At 41.1% G+C, this 24,317-nt stretch overlaps 1 protein-coding gene and 1 long non-coding RNA gene across 8 annotated transcripts in view; one reads left to right on the forward strand and one right to left on the reverse strand.

Moving 5' to 3' along the window:
* The window catches only part of LOC128688501 (uncharacterized), a 784,466-nt gene that overhangs the window by 570,594 nt on the left and 189,555 nt on the right, over positions 1-24,317 (reverse strand). For all 7 annotated transcript variants that reach the window (XM_070084425.1, XM_070084432.1, XM_070084431.1 and 4 more), the window contains one exon: positions 22,629-22,760. In XM_070084425.1, the coding sequence (XP_069940526.1) occupies positions 22,629-22,760 (132 nt within the window). The remainder of the gene's footprint in view (positions 1-22,628; positions 22,761-24,317) is intronic.
* LOC138852628 (uncharacterized) overlaps positions 15,978-24,317 on the forward strand; it is a 137,726-nt gene continuing 129,386 nt past the window's right edge. The window contains exon 1 of the long non-coding RNA XR_011391922.1: positions 15,978-16,080. This is a non-coding gene — a long non-coding RNA (uncharacterized lncRNA). The remainder of the gene's footprint in view (positions 16,081-24,317) is intronic.

Raw genomic sequence — 24,317 nt, forward strand, 5'->3', positions numbered from 1 at the left:
AGAGATAGAGAGAGAGAGAGATAGAGAGACAGACAGACAGACAGACAGACAGACAGACAGACAGACAAAAAGACAGAGACAGATAGACAGACAGACAGACGGAGAAGAAAGAGGAAATAGAGAGGGGAGAGATTTCATAATATGCTTAAGAAAAGGGAAAAAATATATTTAAGCATACATAGGAGGGAGGGAGGGAGGGAGAGAGAGAGAAAGGAAGGGAGGGAAGGAGGGAGGGAAGGAAAAGAGAGAGAAAGATAAAGGGAAGTGGAGGATGAGAGGGAGGGTGGGAGGGAGAGAGAGAGAGTGAGAGATGATAAACTTTGTTGATTTCCCTCCTGACATCTGTAGCTCACCCCTCGACCCAGTATTGAGTGACATATCAGAAGGTATAGTCACTTGCCAACCCTTTGGCTACATTGGATCATCTGACCACAAGGATGTCTTTATGACGCTGAAGATTTCAATAGAACGAGGTGACGAATCTATAACTGGCCAACCCTTTGTTCTGAGCTCGCAGCCTCCAACTGGAATGCTTTTCTCCAAGGTGATGTTGACAACCAAGTAAATGCATTCACTGGACACGTCCTTAATCTCCAACAAGAACACATCTCTCACTGCTACTGCTAACTACAAGGCTTGGAGCAGGTATAAGAGGAACCTACACAGTCAAGACTGTAGACATATGACAGTCCAAAAGTGGGACATCTCTAAATGGGAGGCTGACACAAAAAGAAAGCTGGCATGAGGTAGAGTAGGCTCCAAAACCTGGTGGTCCTTGCTCAAGGACCGATTAGATTATTCGTCTGATGAAATTATTCCAACTCTAAATTGACAGGATAGGACCATCTCTGCTAGTAGTCAGGAGAAAGCTGGCCTCTTTGTTGAACACTTTGCTGCTAAGATGCTAGTTCGTGATCCAGCGAGGGACCCTCCTTGGCTAGCTGCAAGAACTGTGTTAAGGTTGTCAATGTGACAGTCAGGCAGGATGAGGTGTATCTTCTCCTTAAATCGCTGGACCCAGAAAAGGCTGTGGACCCTGATGAGTTGAGCCCAAGACTGCTGAGTAGATGTGCAGACCAGCTAGCAGCACCTCTAACTCGTATCTATCAGCACTGCCTAGCACAGTGTAAATGGCCTTCTCTGTGGAAAGAGGCAAATGTAGTCTATGTTCACAAAACGAAGAGCAGAGCAGAAATCAGCAACTACAGACCGGTGTCACTCCTGTTATCACTGGCAAGATTTTTGAGACAATAATCTCTCGGCAGATGACGGAGTTTCTCGACTACCACTCACTTATTTGTGACCGTCAATATTGCTTCAGAAAAGGTTATCCTGCTGCTGATCTATTGATAAATCTTTCCACTATGTGGTTCCAGGCACTGAATGAATCCAAAGTCAGCTGTATAGTAGCACTGGACATGCTGGTCTAGTATGGCACCATGGACTCCTGGCAAAACTGCAAGCACTGGGAATTGCAGGCCGTACACTATGTTTGCTCAGTGATTACCTTCATGGTAGATTTTGCTGACAGAGTCAGCAAAACATCCTGTAGGTGCAAGTGTTCCACAGGGAATTCTGCTTGGGCTATTGTTATGGAATGTCTCCTTCAATGGCCTCTTTCATTTCATCCCAAAATCCCCTACATATGCAGATGATTGCACATTAACATTTACTCACCCCTGAGAGGAAATACCAGCTGTTCTACGTTACATCAATCCCCAGCTTACAGTTATATTAGCCTTAGGTGAACGATATCTGGTCACATTTGCCCCTGGAAAACACATATGATTATGGTCTCTAGGCACTATGATTCTAATACTGGAGCAGTGGTTAGAATGAATGGAAGAGTGTTGGCACCCGGAGACGAAGTTGATATCCTTGAGGTGAAATTTGACTCCAAACTGACCATGAAAAAAACACGTTGTAAATCTTGCAAACAAGGCAGCCAGGAAGCTTAAAGCGCTTCGACGTATCTCGCATCTGCTCGACAGCAGAGGCTGCAAGATTCTGTACTAGGCACAATTACGCTCACACCTTGAGTATGCTCCACTCTCCTGGTTGCCTGCCCTCCGACTCATCTGCAACTTCTTGACAGAAAAGGGAACAGAGCAAGACGACTCATCTCTCGCCTGGTGTGCTGCGTTTTTATAGTGTGTGCTGAATTTCAATAGTGTGTGTCATGTTTCTATAGTGTGAGTTATTTTTCAATAGTGTGAGCAGTGTTTCCATACTGTGAGTTGTGTTTCCATAGTGTAAATTGTGTTTCTATAGTGTGTGTTGTGTTACTGAGAGTACATCGAGGTAATCATCCAAGATCTTACAGACGATGAAGTCTACATTTTTTAAAAATTCAGTTCTAAAATATCGATATTCATAGGAGTGGTCGTTACAATGGCTCCCTACGACATGTCTAGCACCCTCAAGTTTCAGATCAAGTCAGGTCACGGGGATGTTTAGAGTGAGTGTGTATTCACTGGTTACTACTAGGTCACTCTTCCTGTCCCATGAGCTTTATCATACCTCTTCTTAAAGCTATATATGGATCCTACCTCCACTACGTCACTTCCCTGACTATTCCACTTCCTGACAACTCTATGACTGAAGAAATACTTCCTAACATTCCTGTGATTCATCTGTGTCTTCAACATCCAGCTGTGTCCCATTTCTGGTACATCCTGTCTCTGTCCACCTTGTCAAATCCTCTCAGTATTTTATATGTCGTTATCATATCCACCCAATCCCTCCTGTCCTCCAGTGTTGTCAGGTCGATTTCCCTTAACCTCTCCTCCTAGGACATACCTCTTAGCTCCGGGACTAGTCTTGTTGCAAACCTTTGCATTTTCTCTAGTTTCCTTACATGCTTGGCTAGGTGAGGGTTCCAAATTGGTGCTGCATACTCCAATATGGGCCAAACGTACACAGTGTACAAGGTCCTGAACGATACCTTATTGAGATATCGGAATGCTGTTCTTAGGTTTGCCAGGCGTTCGTATGCTGCAGCAGTTATTTGGTTAATGTGCACCTCAGAAGATGTGCCTGGTGTTATACTAACCCCAAGATCATTTTGTTTGAGTGTATGTGTGTACTCACCTATTTGTACTCACCTATTTGTGGTTGCAGGGGTCGAGTCACAGCTCCTGGCCCCGCCTCTTCGCTGATTGCTACTAGGTCCTCTCTCTCCCTGCCCCATGAGCTCTATCATACCTCGCCTTAAAACTATGTATGGTTCCTGCCTCCACCACGTCACTTTCTAGGCTATTCCATGGCCTGACTACTCTATGACTGAAGAAATACTTCCTAACATCCCTTTGATTCATCTGAGTCTTCAACTTCCAATTGTGACCTCTTGTGTCTGTGTCCCATCTCTGGAACATCCCGTCTTTGTCCACCTCGTCTATTCCGCGCAGTATTTTATATGTCGTTATCATGTCTCCCCTGACCCTCCTGGCCTCCAGTGTCATCAGGCCGATTTCCCTCAACCTTTCTTCATAGGACAATCCCCGTAGCTCTGGGACTAGTCTTGTTGCAAACCTTTGCACTTTCTCTAATTTCTTGACGTGCTTGACTAGGTGTGGATTCCAAACTGGAGCTGCATACTCCAGTATGGGCCTGTGTGTGTGTGTGTGTGTGTGTGTGTGTGTGTGTGTGTGTGTGTGTGAGTGTGTGCAATGAAAGGCACATATAGAGCATCATCTTCCAAACAACCTCCAAGGCCAACATGCACATCCCACCTTCAACATAAAGGAAATACAAATAAATAGATGTAAAAATATATCCAATAGAGAGAGCAGACAACAAATCCATGTGTGTGTGTGCATGCATATATTCATATATATATATATATATATATATATATATATATATATATATATATATCTATATATATATAAATATATATATATATATATAAATATATATATATATATATACATATATATATATATATATACATATATATATATATATATATACATATATATATATATATATATATATATATATGTATATATATATATATATATATATATATATATATATATATATATATATATATATATATGTATATATGTCGTGCCGAATATGTAAAACTGGTCAATTAGCAAGAACTCATTTAAAATTAAGTCCTTTCTGAAATTTTCTCTTTTACGTTTAAAGATATATTTTTTTCATTAATGTTAATGTGAAAGTTTTTAATTTTGCTCCAAAAGAATCTTAGAAAACTTACCTAACCTTATTATAACAAGAGCAATTTATTTTAGCTTAACCCAACTAAATATATTTTAAATACGTTTACAATAATTTAATACTAAACAAGCACAATCAAATATATTTTTTTCGGTAGGTTCATAACGATTTTGGCGAAATTATTGAATACACAAATTTTCACTTGTCCTATATGGCAAGATGAGCGTTGCTATTTAAGCCAAGATCGCAAGTTCTGCCTATTCGGCACGACATACACATACACACACACACACACACACACACACACACACACACACACACACACACACACAAACACACACACACACACATACACACATACACATATATATATATATATATATATATATATATATATATATATATATATATATATATATATATATATATATATATATATATATGCAAAACAACCACTCTGAAAGAATAGAGAAATTCCAAGCGCTTTCGTGACTACTCACATTATATATATATATATATATATATATATATATATATATATATATATATATATATATATATATATATATTTTTTTTATATATCATACTGGCCGATTCCCACCAAGGCAGGGTGGCCCGAAAATATAAAATTATTTTTTATTATTATCACACTGGCCGATTCCCACCAAGGCAGAAGGGTGCTTTACACTACAGTTTTTAAACTGCAACATTAACACCCCTCCTTCAGAGTGCAGGCACTGTACTTCCCATCTCCAGGACTCAAGTCCGGCCTGCCGGTTTCCCTGAATCCCTTCATAAATGTTACTTTGCTCACACTCCAACAGCACGTCAAGTATTAAAAACCATTTGTCTCCATTCACTCCTATCAAACACGCTCATGCATGCCTGCTGGAAGTCCAAGCCCCTCACACACAAAACCTCCTTTACCCCCTCCCTCCAACCTTTCCAAGGCCGACCCCTACCCCGCCTTCCTTCCACTACAGACTGATACACTCTTTAAGTTATTCTGTTTCGCTCCATTCTCGACACATGTCCGAACCACCTCAACAATCCTTCCTCAGCCCTCTGGACAACAGTTTTGGTAATCCCGCACCTCCTCCTAACTTCCAAACTACGAATTCTCTGCATTATATTCACACCACACATTGCTCTCAGACATGACATCTCCACTGCTTCCAGCCTTCTCCTCGCAGCAACATTCATCACCCATGCTTCACACCCATATAAGAGCGTTGGTAAAACTATACTCTCATACATTCCCCTCTTTGCCTCCAAGGACAAAGTTCTTTGTCCCCACAGACTCCTAAGTGCACCACTCACCCTTTTCCCCTCATCAATTCTATGATTCACCTCATCTTTCATAGACCCATCCGCTGACACGTCCACTCCCAAATATCTGAATACATTCACCTCCTCCATACTCTCTCCCTCCAATCTGATATCCAATCTTTCATCACCTAATCTTTTTGTTATCCTCATAACCTTACTCTTTCCTGTATTCACTTTAAATTTTCTTCTTTTGCACACCCTACCAAATTCATCCACCAATCTCTGCAACTTCTCTTCAGAATCTCCCAAGAGCACAGTGTCATCAGCAAAGAGCAACTCTGACAACTCCCACTTTATGTGTGATTCTTTATCTTTTAACTCCACGCCTCTTGCCAAGACCCTCGCATTTACTTCTCTTACAACCCCATCTATAAATATATTAAACAACCACGGTGACATCACACATCCTTGTCTAAGGCCTACTTTTACTGGGAAATAATTTCCCTCTTTCCTACATACTCTAACTTGAGCCTCACTATCCTCGTAAAAACTCTTCACTGCTTTCAGTAACCTACCTCCTACACCATACACCTGCAACATCTGCCACATTGCCCCCCCTATCCACCCTGTCATACGCCTTTTCCAAATCCATAAATGCCACAAAGACCTCTTTAGCCTTATCTAAATACTGTTCACTTATATGTTTCACTGTAAACACCTGGTCCACACACCCCCTACCTTTCCTAAAACCTCCTTGTTCATCTGCTATCTCCGTCTTACTCTTAATCCTTTCAATAATAACTCTACCATACACTTTGCCAGGTATACTCAACAGACTTATCCCCCTATAATTTTTGCACTCTCTTTTATCCCCTTTGCCTTTATACAAAGGAACTATGCATGCTCTCTGCCAATCCCTAGGTACCTTACCCTCTTCCATACATTTATTAAATAATTGCACCAACCACTCCAAAACTATATCCCCACCTGCTTTTAACATTTCTATCTTTATCCCATCAATCCCGGCTGCCTTACCCCCTTTCATTTTACCTACTGCCTCACGAACTTCCCCCACACTCACAAGTGGCTCTTCCTCACTCCTACAAGATGTTGTTCCTCCTTGCCCTATACACGAAATCACAGCTTCCCTATCTTCATCAACATTTAACAATTCCTCAAAATATTCCCTCCATCTTCCCAATACCTCTAACTCTCCATTTAATAACTCTCCTCCCCTATTTTTAACTGACAAATCCATTTGTTCTCTAGGCTTTCTTAACTTGTTAATCTCATTCCAAAACTTTTTCTTATTTTCAACAAAATTTGTTGATAACATCTCACCCACTTTCTCATTTGCTCTCTTTTTACATTGCTTCACCACTCTCTTAACCTCTCTCTTTTTCTCCATATACTCTTCCCTCCTTGCATCACTTCTACTTTGTAAAAACTTCTCATATGCTAACTTTTTCTCTCTTACTACTCTCTTCACATCATCATTCCACCAATCGCTCCTCTTCCCTCCCGCACCCACTTTTCTGTAACCACAAACTTCTGCTGAACACTCTAACACTACATTTTTAAACCTACCCCATACCTCTTCGACCCCATTGCCTGTTTATATCTTACCCTAACTGCCTCCTCTTTTAGTTTATAAACCTTCACCTCTCTCTTCCCTGATGCTTCTATTCTCCTTGTATCCCATCTACCTTTTACTCTCAGTGTAGCTACAACTAGAAAGTGATCTGATATATCTGTGGCCCCTCCATAAACATGTACATCCTGAAGTCTACTCAACAGTCTTTTATCTACCAATACATAATCCAACAAACTACTGTCATTTCGCCCTACATCATATCTTGTATACTTATTTATCCTCTTTTTCTTAAAATATGTATTACCTATAACTAAACCCCTCTCTCTCTCTCTCTCTCTCTCTATATATATATATATATATATATATATATATATATATATATATATATATATATATATATATATACATATATATATATAACTGTGCTGGGGACCCTTATCCTCAGAGAAGAGAATAGACGTACTTCAGGGGAAACTCAAGGTTCTACCTAGTGCTGTTTGAATATTTTCTTCTTGCATCCCCTGTATTCCATATTCTATGTGAACTTTATTTATAAACAAAATACACTGACAAAAATACAAAAAATAATACGTTGGTTCATTATATCAAAGGGTATGAATCTCCTCAAACTAATCTGAAGCCGGACGCGAGGCCAGTATGCAGTAAGCATTTCCCCTCTGGATGGCCACGCTGAAGCGCTGGAACATGAAGGTGGCCGCCCTCGGGTCCCTGGTGGTGTCGATGAGCCTGAAACCCAGTTCTTTAAGGAAGCGTGTGGTGTTTTTTCCCCATGATCCCAAGGTCTCTTATCCCACTGGGACAAGTTTATACTGTTGGCTTATGTCTCTGTGTTGCAAACCCTGAATGGGTTGCAATGATTATTATGTATATATATAATTATTACCTTTTCATATAATTTTATATTGCTTATATTTGCGATAATAGCTAAATCGTAAATGTATTGCTTTATATTGTTATTTGACGTAGTTATGTTGTTAGGTAGGATGTAACATATTATGTGCTCAGTTCAAGTCTTGATTGTCTAACTACTGTAATTACCGCTCTTTGCTTGTTTCCCTGCCGGCTTCTTGTTGGGCAGCGACAGCGACCCAGGGAGCTATCACGTGATCGAGGGGAGGGTGTCCTCACCTCGCCTGAAGTATTCAGTCTGCTCTAGACTCTCTTGGTGGTTGGACAGATTGTCTGTCTCATTATTCTTGTTAGTTCTGTAGAACTCTATTCACAGAACATTGTATAGACTTAGTGATTTTCGACGTTGTACTGAGGTTGTGTCTCATAGACACTCGAAACATCTCAGGTCCTGAGCTGTAGCTTCTCACCTAATTTGCACTGGTATCTGTGTATTATCACAGTCGGGGATTTTCTTATGCTGAACTTAGATTCAGTTGTATAGGAGTTTTGTGACTTTTGTGGAGGATCTGCAGATGGTCCCTACTTAGTGTCGTTATATTATCTCCTTGTTCCTGATTCTGTGTCGCAGTTGCTTGTTGTATTGCTATTGGGCTTAGCATTCTATTTATTGTTCAAGCAGACTGTTCTGGTTGCCAGTCGGTCAAGAAGTTAGTTTATTTGAGGACTTTGTCAGTCACTTGTTTAAGTCTAGTCGATTCGTGAGACATAGCGAACTACTTGGAGCACTTACACGCATACATACTTACTTGTACATATTTGTAATATCTTATTAAATGTTAATGTACCAGACGGTACTTAAGAATTATAAATGTGATATGTGCTTTCAGCACAATAATATTGTACTTGAGAGAAGTGATATTATTTTGATTACTGTGATTAATTTAATTTAATTTAATTTGATAATATACCTCTAGACTTAATAAATTTATTAAATTTTAATTTCTCTAGTTAGTAGCCTACCAGTTGTAATCCTAAAGCACTAATAATTCATACTGAATTCTAATGGATAATTGGACAAGGATACTGACTACTTGTTACGAAAACCCAGTAACAGGCTGGATGCTAGAAGGGCAGTCCTTTCTAGTATTCACTGGAGATCTCTAAGCTTTTAGAATCGCGTTTTTTGTAACACTCTGTACTTGCCGATCTTTTACTCCTCCCTGTGATCAGCAGCTCCTTCCTGTCGCCCAACACTGTGATGGATGTAGGTGTCAGCCAACGTTGACAGGCAGGTATAGTCCCATGCTAAGAGCTTGCCATTATTCTGAAGATAGATGGTGATCCTGTCAGGGTGGTTTGATGGTTTGTGAGTATTGTTGGCTGCTAGTGATCAGGGCTCTCTCTCGGCTGGGCATCCAGTTGTAGCAAGGCTTCTCTTTTTGATGTCGTTGACTTCATTGTGACTTGCATGCCAACCCATGGTTTTGGAGCAGTTAATACCATGTAAACCATATTGGCCGGCTTGGGCATGGCCGCAAATACACGTATATTCCGTGTAAATTGTGGCAGCAAGGCGGAGAGCTACTGCAATAAGGAGAGTGTTAGAGTCGGGGCGTGTTCCCATTGCTGAAATTGGAACTGTTTGGAGGAAGTCCCTAGAGTGAAATGCACTCACAGTTTGGAGACGGGCAGTCTCCCTGTGTGATGTTACATCCCTAAGCATGTTCGCAAGTATTTTCGATGGGGCCATCCCAACATGGCTGTTTGCAGGCCAGTGCTACTATACATGTATATATATATATATATATATATATATATATATATATATATATATATATATATATATATATATATATATATATATATATATATTTATATATATATATATATATATATATATATATATATATATATATATATATATATATATATGTATATATATATATATATATATATATATATATATATATATATATATATATATATATATATATATATATATATATATATATATATATACATATATATATATATATATATATATATATATATATATATATATATATATATATATATATATATATATATATACATATATATATTAGAACATGCTAACAATCGACTGAGACGACTGAATCGTGTTCTAAATAAAATAGAAATGCCAGCATGACATTTTGCACTGAGAGTCACTCTTAGCTGAGAAACAGCGCCTTTCTGTCTGTATGTCTGTCTCTCTCTCTCTCTCTCTCTCTCTGTCTGTATGTCTGTCTGTCTGTCTGTCTCTGTCTGTCTGTCTGTCTCTCTCTCTCTCTCTCTCTCTCTCTCAAAGGCAAAATATAATATTTTTCCATTATTTCCCAACAATTGGTTCTCGACTATCTACCAAGCAAACCAGTCTCCTCTTCCTTCAGCTTCCAGACAGAATGGACACTTTGTAAACTCTAGCTGCTACTCTTACTCTCATCCTCTATCATCCCACCCCCCTCTTTTCGCTTATCCTTTTCTTCTAATATAATTACTCTCTCTCTCTCTCTCTCTCTCTCTCTCTCTCTCTCTCTCTCTCTCTCACTCTCTCTCTTTTACACAGGGTTTCACAAGGTTAAGGATCCCTAGCTTCATTGACAAACTATTTACACGTTAAGGATTCCTAACTTTAATGGCAAGCTAAGAGCTGTTACCTACATCAGCTCGTTTGAAAACATTTTTATTGTAATGAGACATTCAAGTAGGGAACAGGATGAAGTTGGAGCCATCTGTGGGCCAAATTTTCATTTGATCAGCTGACTTTATCTTGTAGACATCATAATGCTGTACGAATGTGTTCCATACTCGAGTCATCCTGGGGATAAATGACCTCAGATGAGGTGATGTTCTGGAGAAGGTTACAACTAGAGTGAAGTTGCTGCTTTCTGCCCGTCTTGTGGTATAGAAGCTTGCTTCACGCTGTCCTCGAAGTGGATCCAAGTGTGGTACTTTGACAATATTGGCCTTGTACATAACAGTAAGGCCACCCACATCCCTCCTGTGTTAAAGGCTCTGCTGAAATGACAGATCTATCCAGGATTGGTCCAGGCGAGAGATGAGACGTCTTGCTCTGTTCTCTACTCTGTCAAGGAGTCGCAGATGAGAAGGGGGCAGGCGAACCATGAAAGTGGAGCATACTCAAGGTGTGAGCGTACTTGTGCCTCGTACAAAATCTTGCAACCACTGCTGTCAAGCAAATGCGTGATAGGGAGATGTGCTGTATGCTTCCTGGCTGCATTGTTTCCTAGATTTACAACGTGGTTTTTCATGGACAGTTTGGAGTCAAATTTCACCCCAAGGATATCAACTTCTTCTCCAGGTGCCAACACCCTCCCATTCATCCTTACTACTGCACCAGCATTACCATCTTGGTGCCTAGAGATCATCATCATTTGTGTTTTCTCGGGTGGAAATGTTACTTGCTATCTATTTCCACAAGCTGATATAGCTCTCAGCTGGTGATCGATGTAGCTTAGAGCAGCTGGCATTTATTCTCTTGGATAAGTGAATGTCAGTGTACAGTCGTCTGCATATGCATGGAATTCTGGGATGAGGTGAAGAAGGTCATTGAAGTAGACATTCCACAACAATGGTCCCAGAACACTTCCTTATGGAACACTTGCCCAAATGGGATTTCTTGCTCATTCTGTTCCATTGAGAATTACCCATACAGATCTACCATGAAGGTAATCACTGAGGAGACATAGCATAGAGCCTTCAATTACCACAGCTTATAGTTTTGCTAAGAGGCCCTGGTATCACACCTGGTCGAAAGCGCCAGCAATGTCCATTGCTACCACTCAGCTGACTTTGGATTCATCCAGTGACTAGTGACACTTAGTGGAGAGGTTTAACAACAGATCAGCAACAGAGTAACCTTTCGTGAAGCCATATTGATGGTCCAAAAGTAGTGAGGGGTAGTCTTGAGATTATTGTCTCAAGGAGCTTGCCAGTGATTGACAGGAGTGACACTGGTCTGTAGTTGCTGATTTCTGCTCTGCTCTTCTTTTTGTGAGAAGGGACTACATTTGCCTCTTTCCACAGAGAAGGTCATTAACACTGTAATAGGCAGTACTGAAAGATGCGAGTTAGAGGTGCTGCTAGCTGGTCTGCACATCTCAGCAATCTTGGGCTCAACTTGTTTGGGCCCACAGCCTTTTCTTGATCAAGCGATTTAAGAAGGAAGTGCACCTCTTCCTGCCTTATTGCCACAACTGACAGTTTTGTCACAGTTCTTGCAGATAGCCAGGAGGGTCCCTTGCTGGATCAGGAGCTTGCATTTTGGTAGCAAAGTGTTCGGCAAAGAGGCCCGCTTTCTCTTGAGTACTAGTAGAGGTGGTCCCATCCTGTCAATTTAGAGGTGGAATGCGTTTATCAGGCAGATAACCGTGATCAGGGACCACCAGGTTATGGAGCCTACCCTACCTGATGCTAGCTTTCTTCTTGTGTCCATCTCCCATTTAGCGATGGCCCATTTTTGAACGTCACTCACATGCTTACAGGCTTGCCTATGCAAGTTCCTGCTATAGGTGGTAGGATGTCTCTTATACCTTCGACATGCCTTTTACTTAGCAGTAGCAGCCCCTCTACAACGAAAGCCAAACCAAGGCTGATCTGTAGGCTTCATCACATATTGCCGGTGAGGAATGTGTTCTTGTTGTAGATTAAGGATGTGTCCAGTGAAGGCTTTCACTTGGTTGTCGACATCCCCTTGGAGAAGAGCATTCCAACTGGTGGTGGCGAGCTCAGAGCAAAGAGCTGGCCAATCACCATTTTCCTATAGCCAGGTTGTGCGTGTGGACTCCTCACCTCGTACTGTTGGGATCTTAAGTATCGTAAAAACAGCTTTGTGGTCAGATGATCCAACGTAGCCGAGGGCTTGACAAGTGACTATACCTTCTGCCACATCACTCACTACTGGGTCAAGGGAGGAGCCAGAGATGTGAGTAGGGAAATCAACAAAGTTTCTCATGTCAAATACCGCAAGAAGGTCATCAAAGTCCCTCTGTATAAGGAGTTGGTTGAGGTCACCAACAATTATGATATGTTGACAGTTGTGTTGTAGCAGAAGGGAGTCAATATTTTCCATTAGGAAGTTGATAGGGTCTGCATGTTGCCACTGAGGTCTGTACATTGCACATGCTAGTACGGAGGTACTAGTGTTTATACAGAGCTTGAAGAACATCATTTCAAGATGAGTAGCGGTGGCAACATCTATGTGCTGGGCATGAACACTCTGTCTGTCTCTCTCTCTCTCTCTCTCTCTCTCTCTCTCTCTCTCTCTCTCTCTCTCTCTCTCTCTCTCTCTCTCTCTCTCTCTCTCTCTCGCTCTCTCTCATTTATTCCTCTTATCTCTTGCTCTTGTATTTACTTTTAATCCTATCTTTCATCATCTTTCGCTTCCCCCTCTCTTCCTACCATCCGTTAGAGCTTATCGCCGCTTTCCGATTCCTCTCATATATCGCATTTTTCCTTCTCCCCCCCCTCTCTCTCTCTCTTTTTACACAGGGTTTGACAAGGTTAAGTTAAGCATTCCTACCTTTATTGACAAGCTATTTACAGGTTAAGGATTCCTAACTTTATTGACAAGCTATTTACAGGTTAAGGATTCCTAACTTTATTGACAAGCTATTTACAGGTTAAGGATTCCTAACTTTATTGACAAGCTATTTACAGGTTAAGGATTCCTAACTTTATTGGCAAGCTAAGAGCTGTTACCTACATCAGCTCATTTGAAAGCATTTTTATTGTTATGAGACATACAAGTACGGGACAGGATGAAGTTTCATTTAATTGTCTCATTTTTATGCTAGATGATTCTCATACAGTTTCTGTCTGTCTTTATTTGACTCTCTCTCTCTCTCTCTCTCTCTCTCTCTCTCTCTCTCTCTCTCTCTCTCTCTCTCTCTCTCTCTCTCTCTCTCTCTCTCTCTATCTTTATCTATCTATTTCTCTCTATCTATCTTTCTCTTTCTCACTCTCTTCATATTATTCTTTACACCTGTTTTGATTTCTGTCTCTCTCTTAATTATCATCTCTGATTTTCCCGTTTATCCAGTCTCCGTCTCTACCTCTCCCTTGCATCTCCTCTCTCGCTCCCTCCCTCCTTCACCACTCTTCCCCGTTTCTCCTTTCTCTTCCCTTGAATTTGTCCTCTCTTAATAATTTCGAAAAAGAAAAATACATTTGATGCTTAGAATTTTTTTTTTAATTTTCTCTGGCCTAAAAATCAACAAGATTTTGTTTTTTCTTTGTATCCACTTTAGATATTTTGAATCATATATTTTGGATATGACTTTGATAAAAAAAAGTGTCCTAGAACCTTCAATATCTCCCAGAATCATAAATAAAATCCAAAGATTTAATTAATATAATAGAGTGTATAAGTGTATATATATATATATATATATATATATATATATATATATATATATATATATATATATATATATATATATATATATATATATCGTGCCGAATATGTAAAACTGGTCAATTAGCAAGAACTCATTTAAAATTAAGTCCTTTCTAAAATTTTCTCTTAAACGTTTAAAGATATATTTTTTTCATTAATGTTAATGTAAAATTTTTTAATTTTGCACCAAAAGTATCTTAGAAAACTTACCTAACCTTATTATTACACGAACAATTTATTTTAGCCTAACCCAACTAAATATATTTTAGATTTGTTTACAATAATTTAATACTCAACAAACACAGTGAAATATATTTTTTTCGTTAGGTTCAGAATGATTTTGGCGAAATTATTGCATACACAAATTTTCACTTGTCCTATATGGCAAGATGAACGTTGCTATTTAAGCCAAGATCGCAAGTTCTGCCTATTCGGCACGACATATATATATATATATATATATATATATATATATATATATATATATATATATATATATATATATATATATATATATATATATATATATATATATATATATATATATATATATATATATATATTTGGTAGTTTCCCTTTTCCTTCTTGTATCTTGAGCGCTTAGACCGTGCTTTAGCATCTTCATTCAGACAGTCGAAAATCCTTTACTCTGAATCAATGATTTGGGCCTTATAGAGATGATTCCTGCTTTTTTATTTTTTTGTTACCTCAGGCGCCTTCCAGTAATTGTGTTTGTGTTACAGGATTAAATTTTCTGGCTTAATAACTGTGTGTTTGTGTATGTGTGTGTGTGTGTGTGTGTGTGTGTGTGTGTGTGTGTGTGTGTGTGTGTGTGTGTGTGTGTGTGTGTGTGTGTGTGTGTTTGTGTGTGTTTGTGTGTGTGTGTCGGAGACAAATCAACTTGCACTTCACAAACAGGAGAGTCGAGCTGTGACTCGTAAACCATTGTCAAGTCACAACTTGGAGACTTAACAACGGAAATATAAAGCAACAAATATTTTTCCCATACTGTTTAAGGTAGTGAGGTGGAAACTGGAGCAGTTGAAGGCGATACCATGTGTGGCAAATCACGTAACTCAGATTTGTCCAGACTGTTGCAAACTCTCCCTAAGTTATGGGGAAAGGAGGGGGGACGAGCAGCCCCACCTTAATTGGAGAGGGGGGTCCCGCATATCTATATATTCTTAATTTGTAAGACTAAATATAGTAACTAATCCTGCATAGGCTAATATACTAGACACTACTACTTATGCGGATTTAAGACAAGTTATATTTAGACCGATTAATTTAGGTTAGTAATTACACTGTCTCTCACTACCTACGCTAATATACAGTAGGCACTTCTACCAGTTTGAGTGCCCTGACCAGCCAGCAGGCTGTACCTACCTTCAATCACGAAAAAACCCAGTGAGAACAACACGGTGACCTTCCCTACCGTACTTGCAGGGAAGAACTATTCGATAACACATGTCAACCCGAATTAGAGACATTTCACCACGATAAAAGATATCTCTCTAGTGTACTAGACGGTTACACTTGACTGATACAGGTATCTCGGGGGCATCATGGCTTATCAACCCTCCACCTAAGTACCTCGAGTGTATTTTAAATGCGCGTCCCTTGTACCACGGGAAAGACTGTGTGTGGAGGTCTTGGCACATCCCACCACCAGAGATCTACAGTGCAACCGGCAACACGCACTGCCCATGTGAGAATGGAGGTACGTACAATTAATTTACGTAACTAGGTATAAGGTGGCAGGCTTCTAGTCTGGATTCCATAATGACTGGACATGGATCACTAACCTAACCAGTTATAAACCACAGACACCCCTCTATTCTACACACTGAGCACGGTGTCAGGCTCCCTTCCCTGCCAAGAACACAGGTGCCTTCTTGACAGGGACTATTCGTCCAACGTTTCGCTGAACGTAGCCTTGAGCGAAATGTTGCCGCAAGACGCATTCTTTGTTGTCTTTGTTCGCATGGATTCAGGGTTAATATAAACATATACACGAACGCACAAAAATTAACATGAAAAGATACACACAGACGCACGCACACACACACACACACACACACACACACACACACACACACACACACACCCAGGAGAATAAGGAGAACAGTCGTAGAGCCAGAAACGAATATGCACAGATAAGAAGGGAGGCCCAAAGACAATATGAAAATGACATAGCAGCGAAAGCCAAATCTGACCCGAAACTGTTGTACAGCCACATCAGGAGGAAAACAACAGTCAAGGACCAGGTAATCAGGCTAAGGAAGGAAGGAGGAGAGACAACAGGAAATGACCGTGAAGTATGTGAAGAACTCAACAAGAGATTCAAAGAAGTGTTCACAGAGGAGACAGAAGGGACTCCAGAAAGACGGAGAGGTGGGGCACACCACCAAGTGCTGGACACAGTGCACACAACCGAGGAAGAAGTGAAGAGGCTTCTGAGTGAGCTAGATACCTCAAAGGCAATGGGGCCAGATAACATCTCCCCATGGGTATTGAGAGAGGGAGCAGAGGCGCTATGTGTACCCCTAACAACAATATTCAATACATCTATCGAAACAGGGAGATTGCCTGAGGCATGGAAGACAGCAAATGTAGTCCCAATCTTTAAAAAAGGAGACAGACATGAAGCACTAAACTACAGACCAGTGTCACTGACATGTATAGTATGCAAAATCATGGAGAAGATTATCAGGAGAAGAGTGGTGGAACACCTAGAAAGGAATGATCTCATCAACAGCAGCCAGCATGGTTTCAGGGACGGGAAATCCTGTGTCACAAATCTACTGGAGTTCTATGACATGGTGACAGCAGTAAGACAAGAGAGAGAGGGGTGGGTGGATTGCATTTTCTTGGACTGCAAGAAGGCGTTTGACACAGTTCCACACAAGAGATTGGTGCAAAAACTGGAGGACCAAGCAGGGATAACAGGGAAGGCACTACAATGGATCAGGGAATACTTGTCAGGAAGACAGCAGCGAGTCATGGTACGTGGCGAGGTGTCAGAGTGGGCACCTGTGACCAGCGGGGTCCCGCAGGGGTCAGTCCTAGGACCAGTGCTGTTTCTGATATTTGTGAACGACATGACGGAAGGAATAGACTCTGAGGTGTCCCTGTTTGCAGATGACGTGAAGTTGATGAGAAGAATACACTCGATCGAAGACCAGGCAGAACTACAAAGGGATCTGGACAGGCTGCAGACCTGGTCCAGCAATTGGCTCCTGGAGTTCAATCCCACCAAGTGCAAAGTCATGAAGATTGGGGAAGGGCAAAGAAGGCCGCAGACGGAGTACAGTCTAGGGGGTCAGAGACTACAAACCTCACTCAAGGAAAAAGATCTTGGGGTGAGTATAACACCAGGCACATCTCCTGAAGCGCACATCAACCAAATAACTGCTGCAGCATATGGGCGCCTAGCAAACCTCAGAACAGCATTCCGACATCTTAATAAGGAATCGTTCAGGACCCTGTACACCGTATACGTTAGGCCCATATTGGAGTATGCGGCACCAGTTTGGAACCCACACCTAGCCAAGCACGTAAAGAAACTAGAGAAAGTGCAAAGGTTTGCAACAAGACTAGTCCCAGAGCTAAGAGGTATGTCCTACGAGGAGAGGTTAAGGGAAATCAACCTGACGACACTGGAGGACAGGAGAGATAGGGGGGACATGATAACGACATACAAAATACTGAGGGGAATTGACAAGGTGGACAAAGACAGGATGTTCCAGAGATTGGACACAGTAACAAGGGGACACAGTTGGAAGCTAAAGACACAGATGAATCACAGGGATGTTAGGAAGTATTTCTTCAGCCACAGAGTAGTCAGTAAGTGGAATAGTTTGGGAAGCGATGTAGTGGAGGCAGGATCCATACATAGCTTTAAGTAGAGGTATGATAAAGCTCACGGCTCGGGGAGAGTGACCTAGTAGCGATCAGTGAAGAGGCGGGGCCAGGAGCTCGGACTCGACCCCCGCAACCTCAACTAGGTGAGAACTAGGTGAGTACACACACACACACACACACACACACACACACACACACACACACACACACACACACATAAATCACCAACATAAAGTGCAAGAGAATGTTAGAGCCAATTTACACAGTTTCTCCCACTCGTAGTTTCTCAACTGTCATCTTTCTCTCCTCTTGCTTCCCCTTTTATTCTTCTTCACTTCCTCTCTTCCTCTTTCCTTTCCTATCTTCTTTCCCTTTTGCTCTTTTCCATTCCGTTTCTCTCTTCTTTCTATTTCTCTCTCCTTCTCTTCTCACCACCCTTCTTTCATCTCATTTTCTCCCTTATTTCCCCTTCTTCTATCTTTCTGTTTCCCTCTCCCCTCTTTAGACTTTCCTCTTGATTTTCCTCTGTCCTTTCTCTCTGTTCCTCTTTTGCCTCTTTTTACACTACTTTTTTCTTTCTTTACTTCTTTCTTTATCTTCTTCCTCCTCTTCATCTCCTGCTTCTCTTCCTCCTCTTCCTCCTCCTTCTTCTCTTCCTCCTTCTCCTCCTCCTCCTCCATTTCGCCTCTTCCTTCTCCTCCTCCCCTTCTTCTTCTTCCTCTTCCTCCTTCCCTCCTCCCCTTCTTTCTTCCTTCCCTTTCTCATCAGTTTTTTGTTTCTCCCCGTGTGTTTATATATCTCTAAATGCATATACACAGCTATGTGTATATCTCTGAGGGTATATTCACCGAAGCGTATGTATCAATTCAGATATATTCACCTACGTAATTCGATCTCTCAGTGTATATTCTCAGAAAAGTGCACATCTCATTGTATACACTCCGAGAGGCGTATAGTACACAGAATATATACACCGAGAGAGCATACCTCTCAGTGTATATCTACTAAGAAATCATTTTACACCCGATTTTAGGGCTGACAGTATTTTTCATACGAGTGCACAGGTAAACTGCAGCCTTAATGAGGAGACAGGTGAATTATTGTCTTAACTGGAGGAGTATACCTGGAGGGTATACTCCTCCAGGTATATTTCTGATCATGAACCGGGCCGCGGGGTTGAACGCCCCGCGGCCCGGTTCATGATCAGGCCCCGTGGAGACAGGAAGCGTAGAACGATAGAAAGGTTCAGAACAGGGCGCCGATGAACCTCCAATCTGAACGTGGAATGAAACTCGGAACGCACTCCAGATGACAGTGTTCGCACGCGTGACGGTGTTTGATCCCTCACTGAAGCATCACATTATTAAGATCTTGTTCAGTTTTTCCTTTAAAATGTACATAAAACAGCAAGCTTTACTTAAAATTATGATAAGTTATCTTTCTGCACAAAATGTTGAATAACACACTTGTGCAACACTTAGAAAATATTCCCAGAATATATATATATATATATATATATATATATATATATATATATATATATATATATATATATATATATGTGTGTGTGTGTGTGTACTCACCTATTTGTACTCACCTATTTGTACTCACCTATTTGTGGTTGCAGGGTCGAGTCTTAGCTCCTGGCCCCGCCTCTTCACCAGGCTTGCTACTAGGCCCTCTCTCTCCCCTGCTCCCATGAGCTTTATCAAACCTCGTCTTAAAACTGTGTATGGTTCCTGCCTCCACTACGTCATTTTCAAGGCTATTCCACTGCCTTACAACTCTATGACTGAAGAAATACTTCCTAATATCTCTCTGACTCATTTGTGTATTCAACTTCCAATTGTGGCCTCTTGTTTCTGTGTCCCCTCCCTGGAACATCCTGTCTTTGTCCACCTTGTCTATTCCACGCAGTATTTTATATGTCGTTATCATGTCTCCCCTGACCCTACTGTCCTCCAGTGTCGTCAGGCCGATTTCCCTTAATCTTTCTTCATAGGACATTCCCCTTAGCTCTGGAACTAACCTTGTGGCAAACCTTTGTACTTTCTCTAGTTTCTTGACGTGCTTTATCAAGTGCGGGTTCCAAACAGGTGCTGCATACTCCAGTATGGGCCTGACATACACGGTGTACAGTGTCTTGATCGATTCCTTACTAAGGTATCGGAATGCTGTTCTCAGGTTTGCCAGGCGCCCATATGCTGCAGCAGTTGTCTGATTGATGTGTGCTTCCGGAGACATGCTCGGTGTTATACTCACCCCAAGATCTTTCCTGAGTGAGGTTTGCAGTCTTTGGCCACCTAGCCTATACTCTGTCTGTGGTCTTCTGTGCCCTTCCCTATATTCTTCATGACTTTGCATTTGGCAGGATTAAATTCGAGAAGCCATTTGCTGGACCAGGTGTCCAGTCTGTCCAGGCCCTTTGAAGTCCTGCCTGGTCCTCATCAGATTTAATTCTCCTCATTAATTCACATCATCTGCAAACAGGGACACTTCTGAGTCTAACCCTTCCGTCATGTCGTTCACATATACCAAAAATAGCACTGGTCCTAGGACTGACTTCTGTGGGACCCTCTGCTCGTCACAGGTGCCCACCTGTGATACATCATTACGTACCATGACTCGTTGTTGCCTCCTGTCAGGTATTCTCTGATCCATTGCAGTGCCCTTCCTGTTATATGCGCCTGATGCTCTAGCTTCTGCACTAATCTCTTGTGAGGAACTGTGTCCAAAGGCCTTCTTGCAGTTCAAGAAGATGCAATCAACCCACCCCCTCTCTCGTGTCTTACTTCTGTTATTTTATCATAAAACTAGAAGGTTTGTTTGACACAGGATTTGCCTCCGTGAATCCGTGCTGGTTGGCATTTATACTCTTGTTCAGTTCCAGGTGCTCCACCACTCTCCTCCTCCTGTGTGTGTGTGTGTGTGTGTGTGTGTGTGTGTGTGTGTGTGTGTGTGTGTGTGTGTGTGTGTGTGTGTGTGTGTGTGTGTGTGTGTGTGCGTATATATACATAAGAACGAGACAAGAACGTTATATGCAAATGTTAAAAATTTTCGGTTCCTTAAAAATCCAATGAAATTAATTAATTTTCTCGAAAAAACTAAATAGTCTCACGAGAACGTTTAAAAAAATATCTCCTGAATAATTGATAAATTTGTTTAATATAATGCCAAACAACACGACCTCTAACGACCTCAAAGGTAACAAGTGACTTTGTCAGACTTTTTAGGGTTATTCTCGGTAATTTACACTACGATAATTGTACTTATCAGCCACAGTGCGGGTAGGATTTGAACGCATGGGAAGTGAATCGTAAAACTCCAGGACAGTGAGTAAGCCACTCGGTTTACGCACTGTTCTGGAGTGTTACGATTCACTCGCCATAGGTTCAAACACCACCTGTACCATGGTTAGTTTGTGATCATGTTATGACGATTTTGTGGGCCATGAAACTATTTGTGTATACCTGTGCCTAAATAAACTTACATGAAGCAGAATATTCCAACCTTCACAAAATTTGTCCTGTTTCCTGACTAACCTTACCTAACCTAACCTTACCAAAATAGGGTCCAGTAAGCCTGATCAGTCTCCTATGGGGGGCCAAAATATTCCATCCTCTCCATACAAAAGCCCACTCACACAGAAAGACCAATCTCCTACATAAACCACCACACAATAAGGCCTAAAATTGCAAAATCATTCTCCCACACCAGTCAACATGTCCCACGCAGCGCACAATATATCTCACAACATTACCAATCCCATAAGTGCAAACGGCCACTCAACTTCTTCGGAAGTAGACACGAAGAGTAAGAACAAGGCCAACCAGGCCACGGAGATCCAGAACAAGTCCTCAACGTGTCTTGACTTCAGACTAAAGGGACTGACTACCACCTAGCAAAAGTGAGGGACTGATCTAGTCAAAACAACAGCAGCTACTACTGCTTCTGTTACTACAACTACTACTGCTGTCTCCAGTGTTTTATTCTCTTGTATTCGACTGATGAGGTCTGCTGCTCAGGTGAAACGTTACGTCAGTAAAGACACCCGAGTGTTGCACATATATTTTATTTATCATCTTGTGGATATTGTATACCATTAATAAGGTATGTACCAGTCCCGTCACACAAGACAAACAAGTATTCCCAAGTCCTTTTAACTCCTCATAAATCCAAGCCACTCTTCACGAATGAAGAATTAGACACATGTGCAACATATGGGAATAAAAGTACCCAGATGCTGCACATGTGTCTAATTCTTCATTTTATCGGTACTGTATACCAAGTATATACAATCATTCAAGTCCGATGAAGCACTCTGGCCGTCCTGGAAAAGGAGATCCAGAGGCAACGCGAGACCAGTCGGCCGCCCGGTGGAGGCACACAGGGAGAGCAGCTTACCTGAGTGTCGTTCCAGATGACATGAAGCTTGTAGTTCCTGAGGACGGTGGGGTGTTCGTTGACATGTTTCACGGCCAGGTTGAGGGCTGGCATCACCCCTCTCCCCAGGGAGTGCTTGGGACCGTCCCCCACCTGTCGCCGGGGAGAGAGAGAGAGAGAGACAACGGTTAGACTCAAAGCCTAAAATTGTTCACCAGGATGCAACAATACACAGATAATCATGACTAATTTAGACACGTAAGAAAATTGAAAGTTTTTTTTTTGTACTCTCTTTCGCAACATTTTATTCACAGTAAAACTTTAATAACCGCGCAGTTAATATAAAAAAATAAGTAATATATCCTGTAAGTGATATATCTATGCGAGGTAAAGCCCCACTGTGGGTAATAAAGCCCCACTGTGGGTAATAAAGCCCCACTGTGGGTAATAAAGCCCCACTGTGGGTAATAAAGCCCCACTGTGGGCAATAAAGTCTCATTATGAGCGAAACGTGTCTACGAATTACCAGGTGTCACCTTACGCCATTGTCACCAAGAACTGAAAACGATATCTAGGCGAGATTTCGGTCCGTTCTGGACCATTGTCAAGTAGCAAGTGCGAAAGGATTAGAAAGAGGTATTAGAAATACCGGTGTAACCTAGGAAAGTAGTGGTAAGGAGGAGGAGGAGGAAGAGAAAGGGATCAGAAGGAAGAATGATAAGAGAAGGAGAAGGAAGAGGGGGAAAGAGATACATAATATCTAATTATAATAATTTGGAACGCTATCCTATTCTTTATAATAGTTACGTTGTAATAACACCAGTAGTGTGCTGCTACACTATTCCATATGATAGTTACATTGTGGGAACACTAGCAGTTTGCTGCTACACTATTCTATGTGATGTATACGTTGTGGGAACACCAACAGTGTTCAGTGTTCAGTGTTCAGTGGGTCTCGTGGTCAGTACTACGGTCTAGTGAAATTCCCTAGTTCGTTCCAGTGTTCATTGTCACAGCCAAATTAAATTGCATCCAATCCTGTTAAGGTCACTGTTTCACTGACCTTAACAGGAATGTTGACTGTGTTGTTAACACAGTCAACAGAGTGGCTATATACCAGCTTTGAGCACTTAACATAATAATAAAATAATAATTAAAATAATAGTAATAATAATAATGATATTAATATTAATAATATTAGTGGTAATAGAGTAGTAGTAGTAGTAGTAGTAGTAGTAGTAGTAGTAGTAGTAGTAGTAGTAGTAGTAGTAGTAGTAGTAGTAGTAATAATAATAATAATAATAATAATAATAATAATAATAATAATAATAATAGACGGTAGTGCAGAGAGGAAGAGTGTTGTCATAATGAAATTTTAAATGGAAGTAATATTTGCTTTAGAGTGAGTTAGCTCTCGTAGGGAGAGAGAGAGAGAGAGAGAGAGAGAGAGAGAGAGAGAGAGAGAGAGAGAGAGAGAGAGAGAGAGAGAGAGAGAGAGAGAGAGAGAGAGAGAGAGAGAGAGAGAGAGAGAGAGGAGAATGTAATATAGAGAATGAGGGAGAGTAATTGAGTGAGAGGAGGACAAGGCGATGAGAGTGCTACAACGGAGACCAGATGAGAGGGAGAAGAGGGCGATAATAAAAGAATGATTGGATAATGAGAGGAAATAGTGATAAAAGCAATGAAGAAGGGGAGAACAGGAGTGTGATG

Source organism: Cherax quadricarinatus, chromosome 13 (genome assembly GCF_038502225.1).
Source record: "Cherax quadricarinatus isolate ZL_2023a chromosome 13, ASM3850222v1, whole genome shotgun sequence".
Taxonomy (NCBI): Eukaryota; Metazoa; Arthropoda; class Malacostraca; order Decapoda; family Parastacidae; genus Cherax; species Cherax quadricarinatus.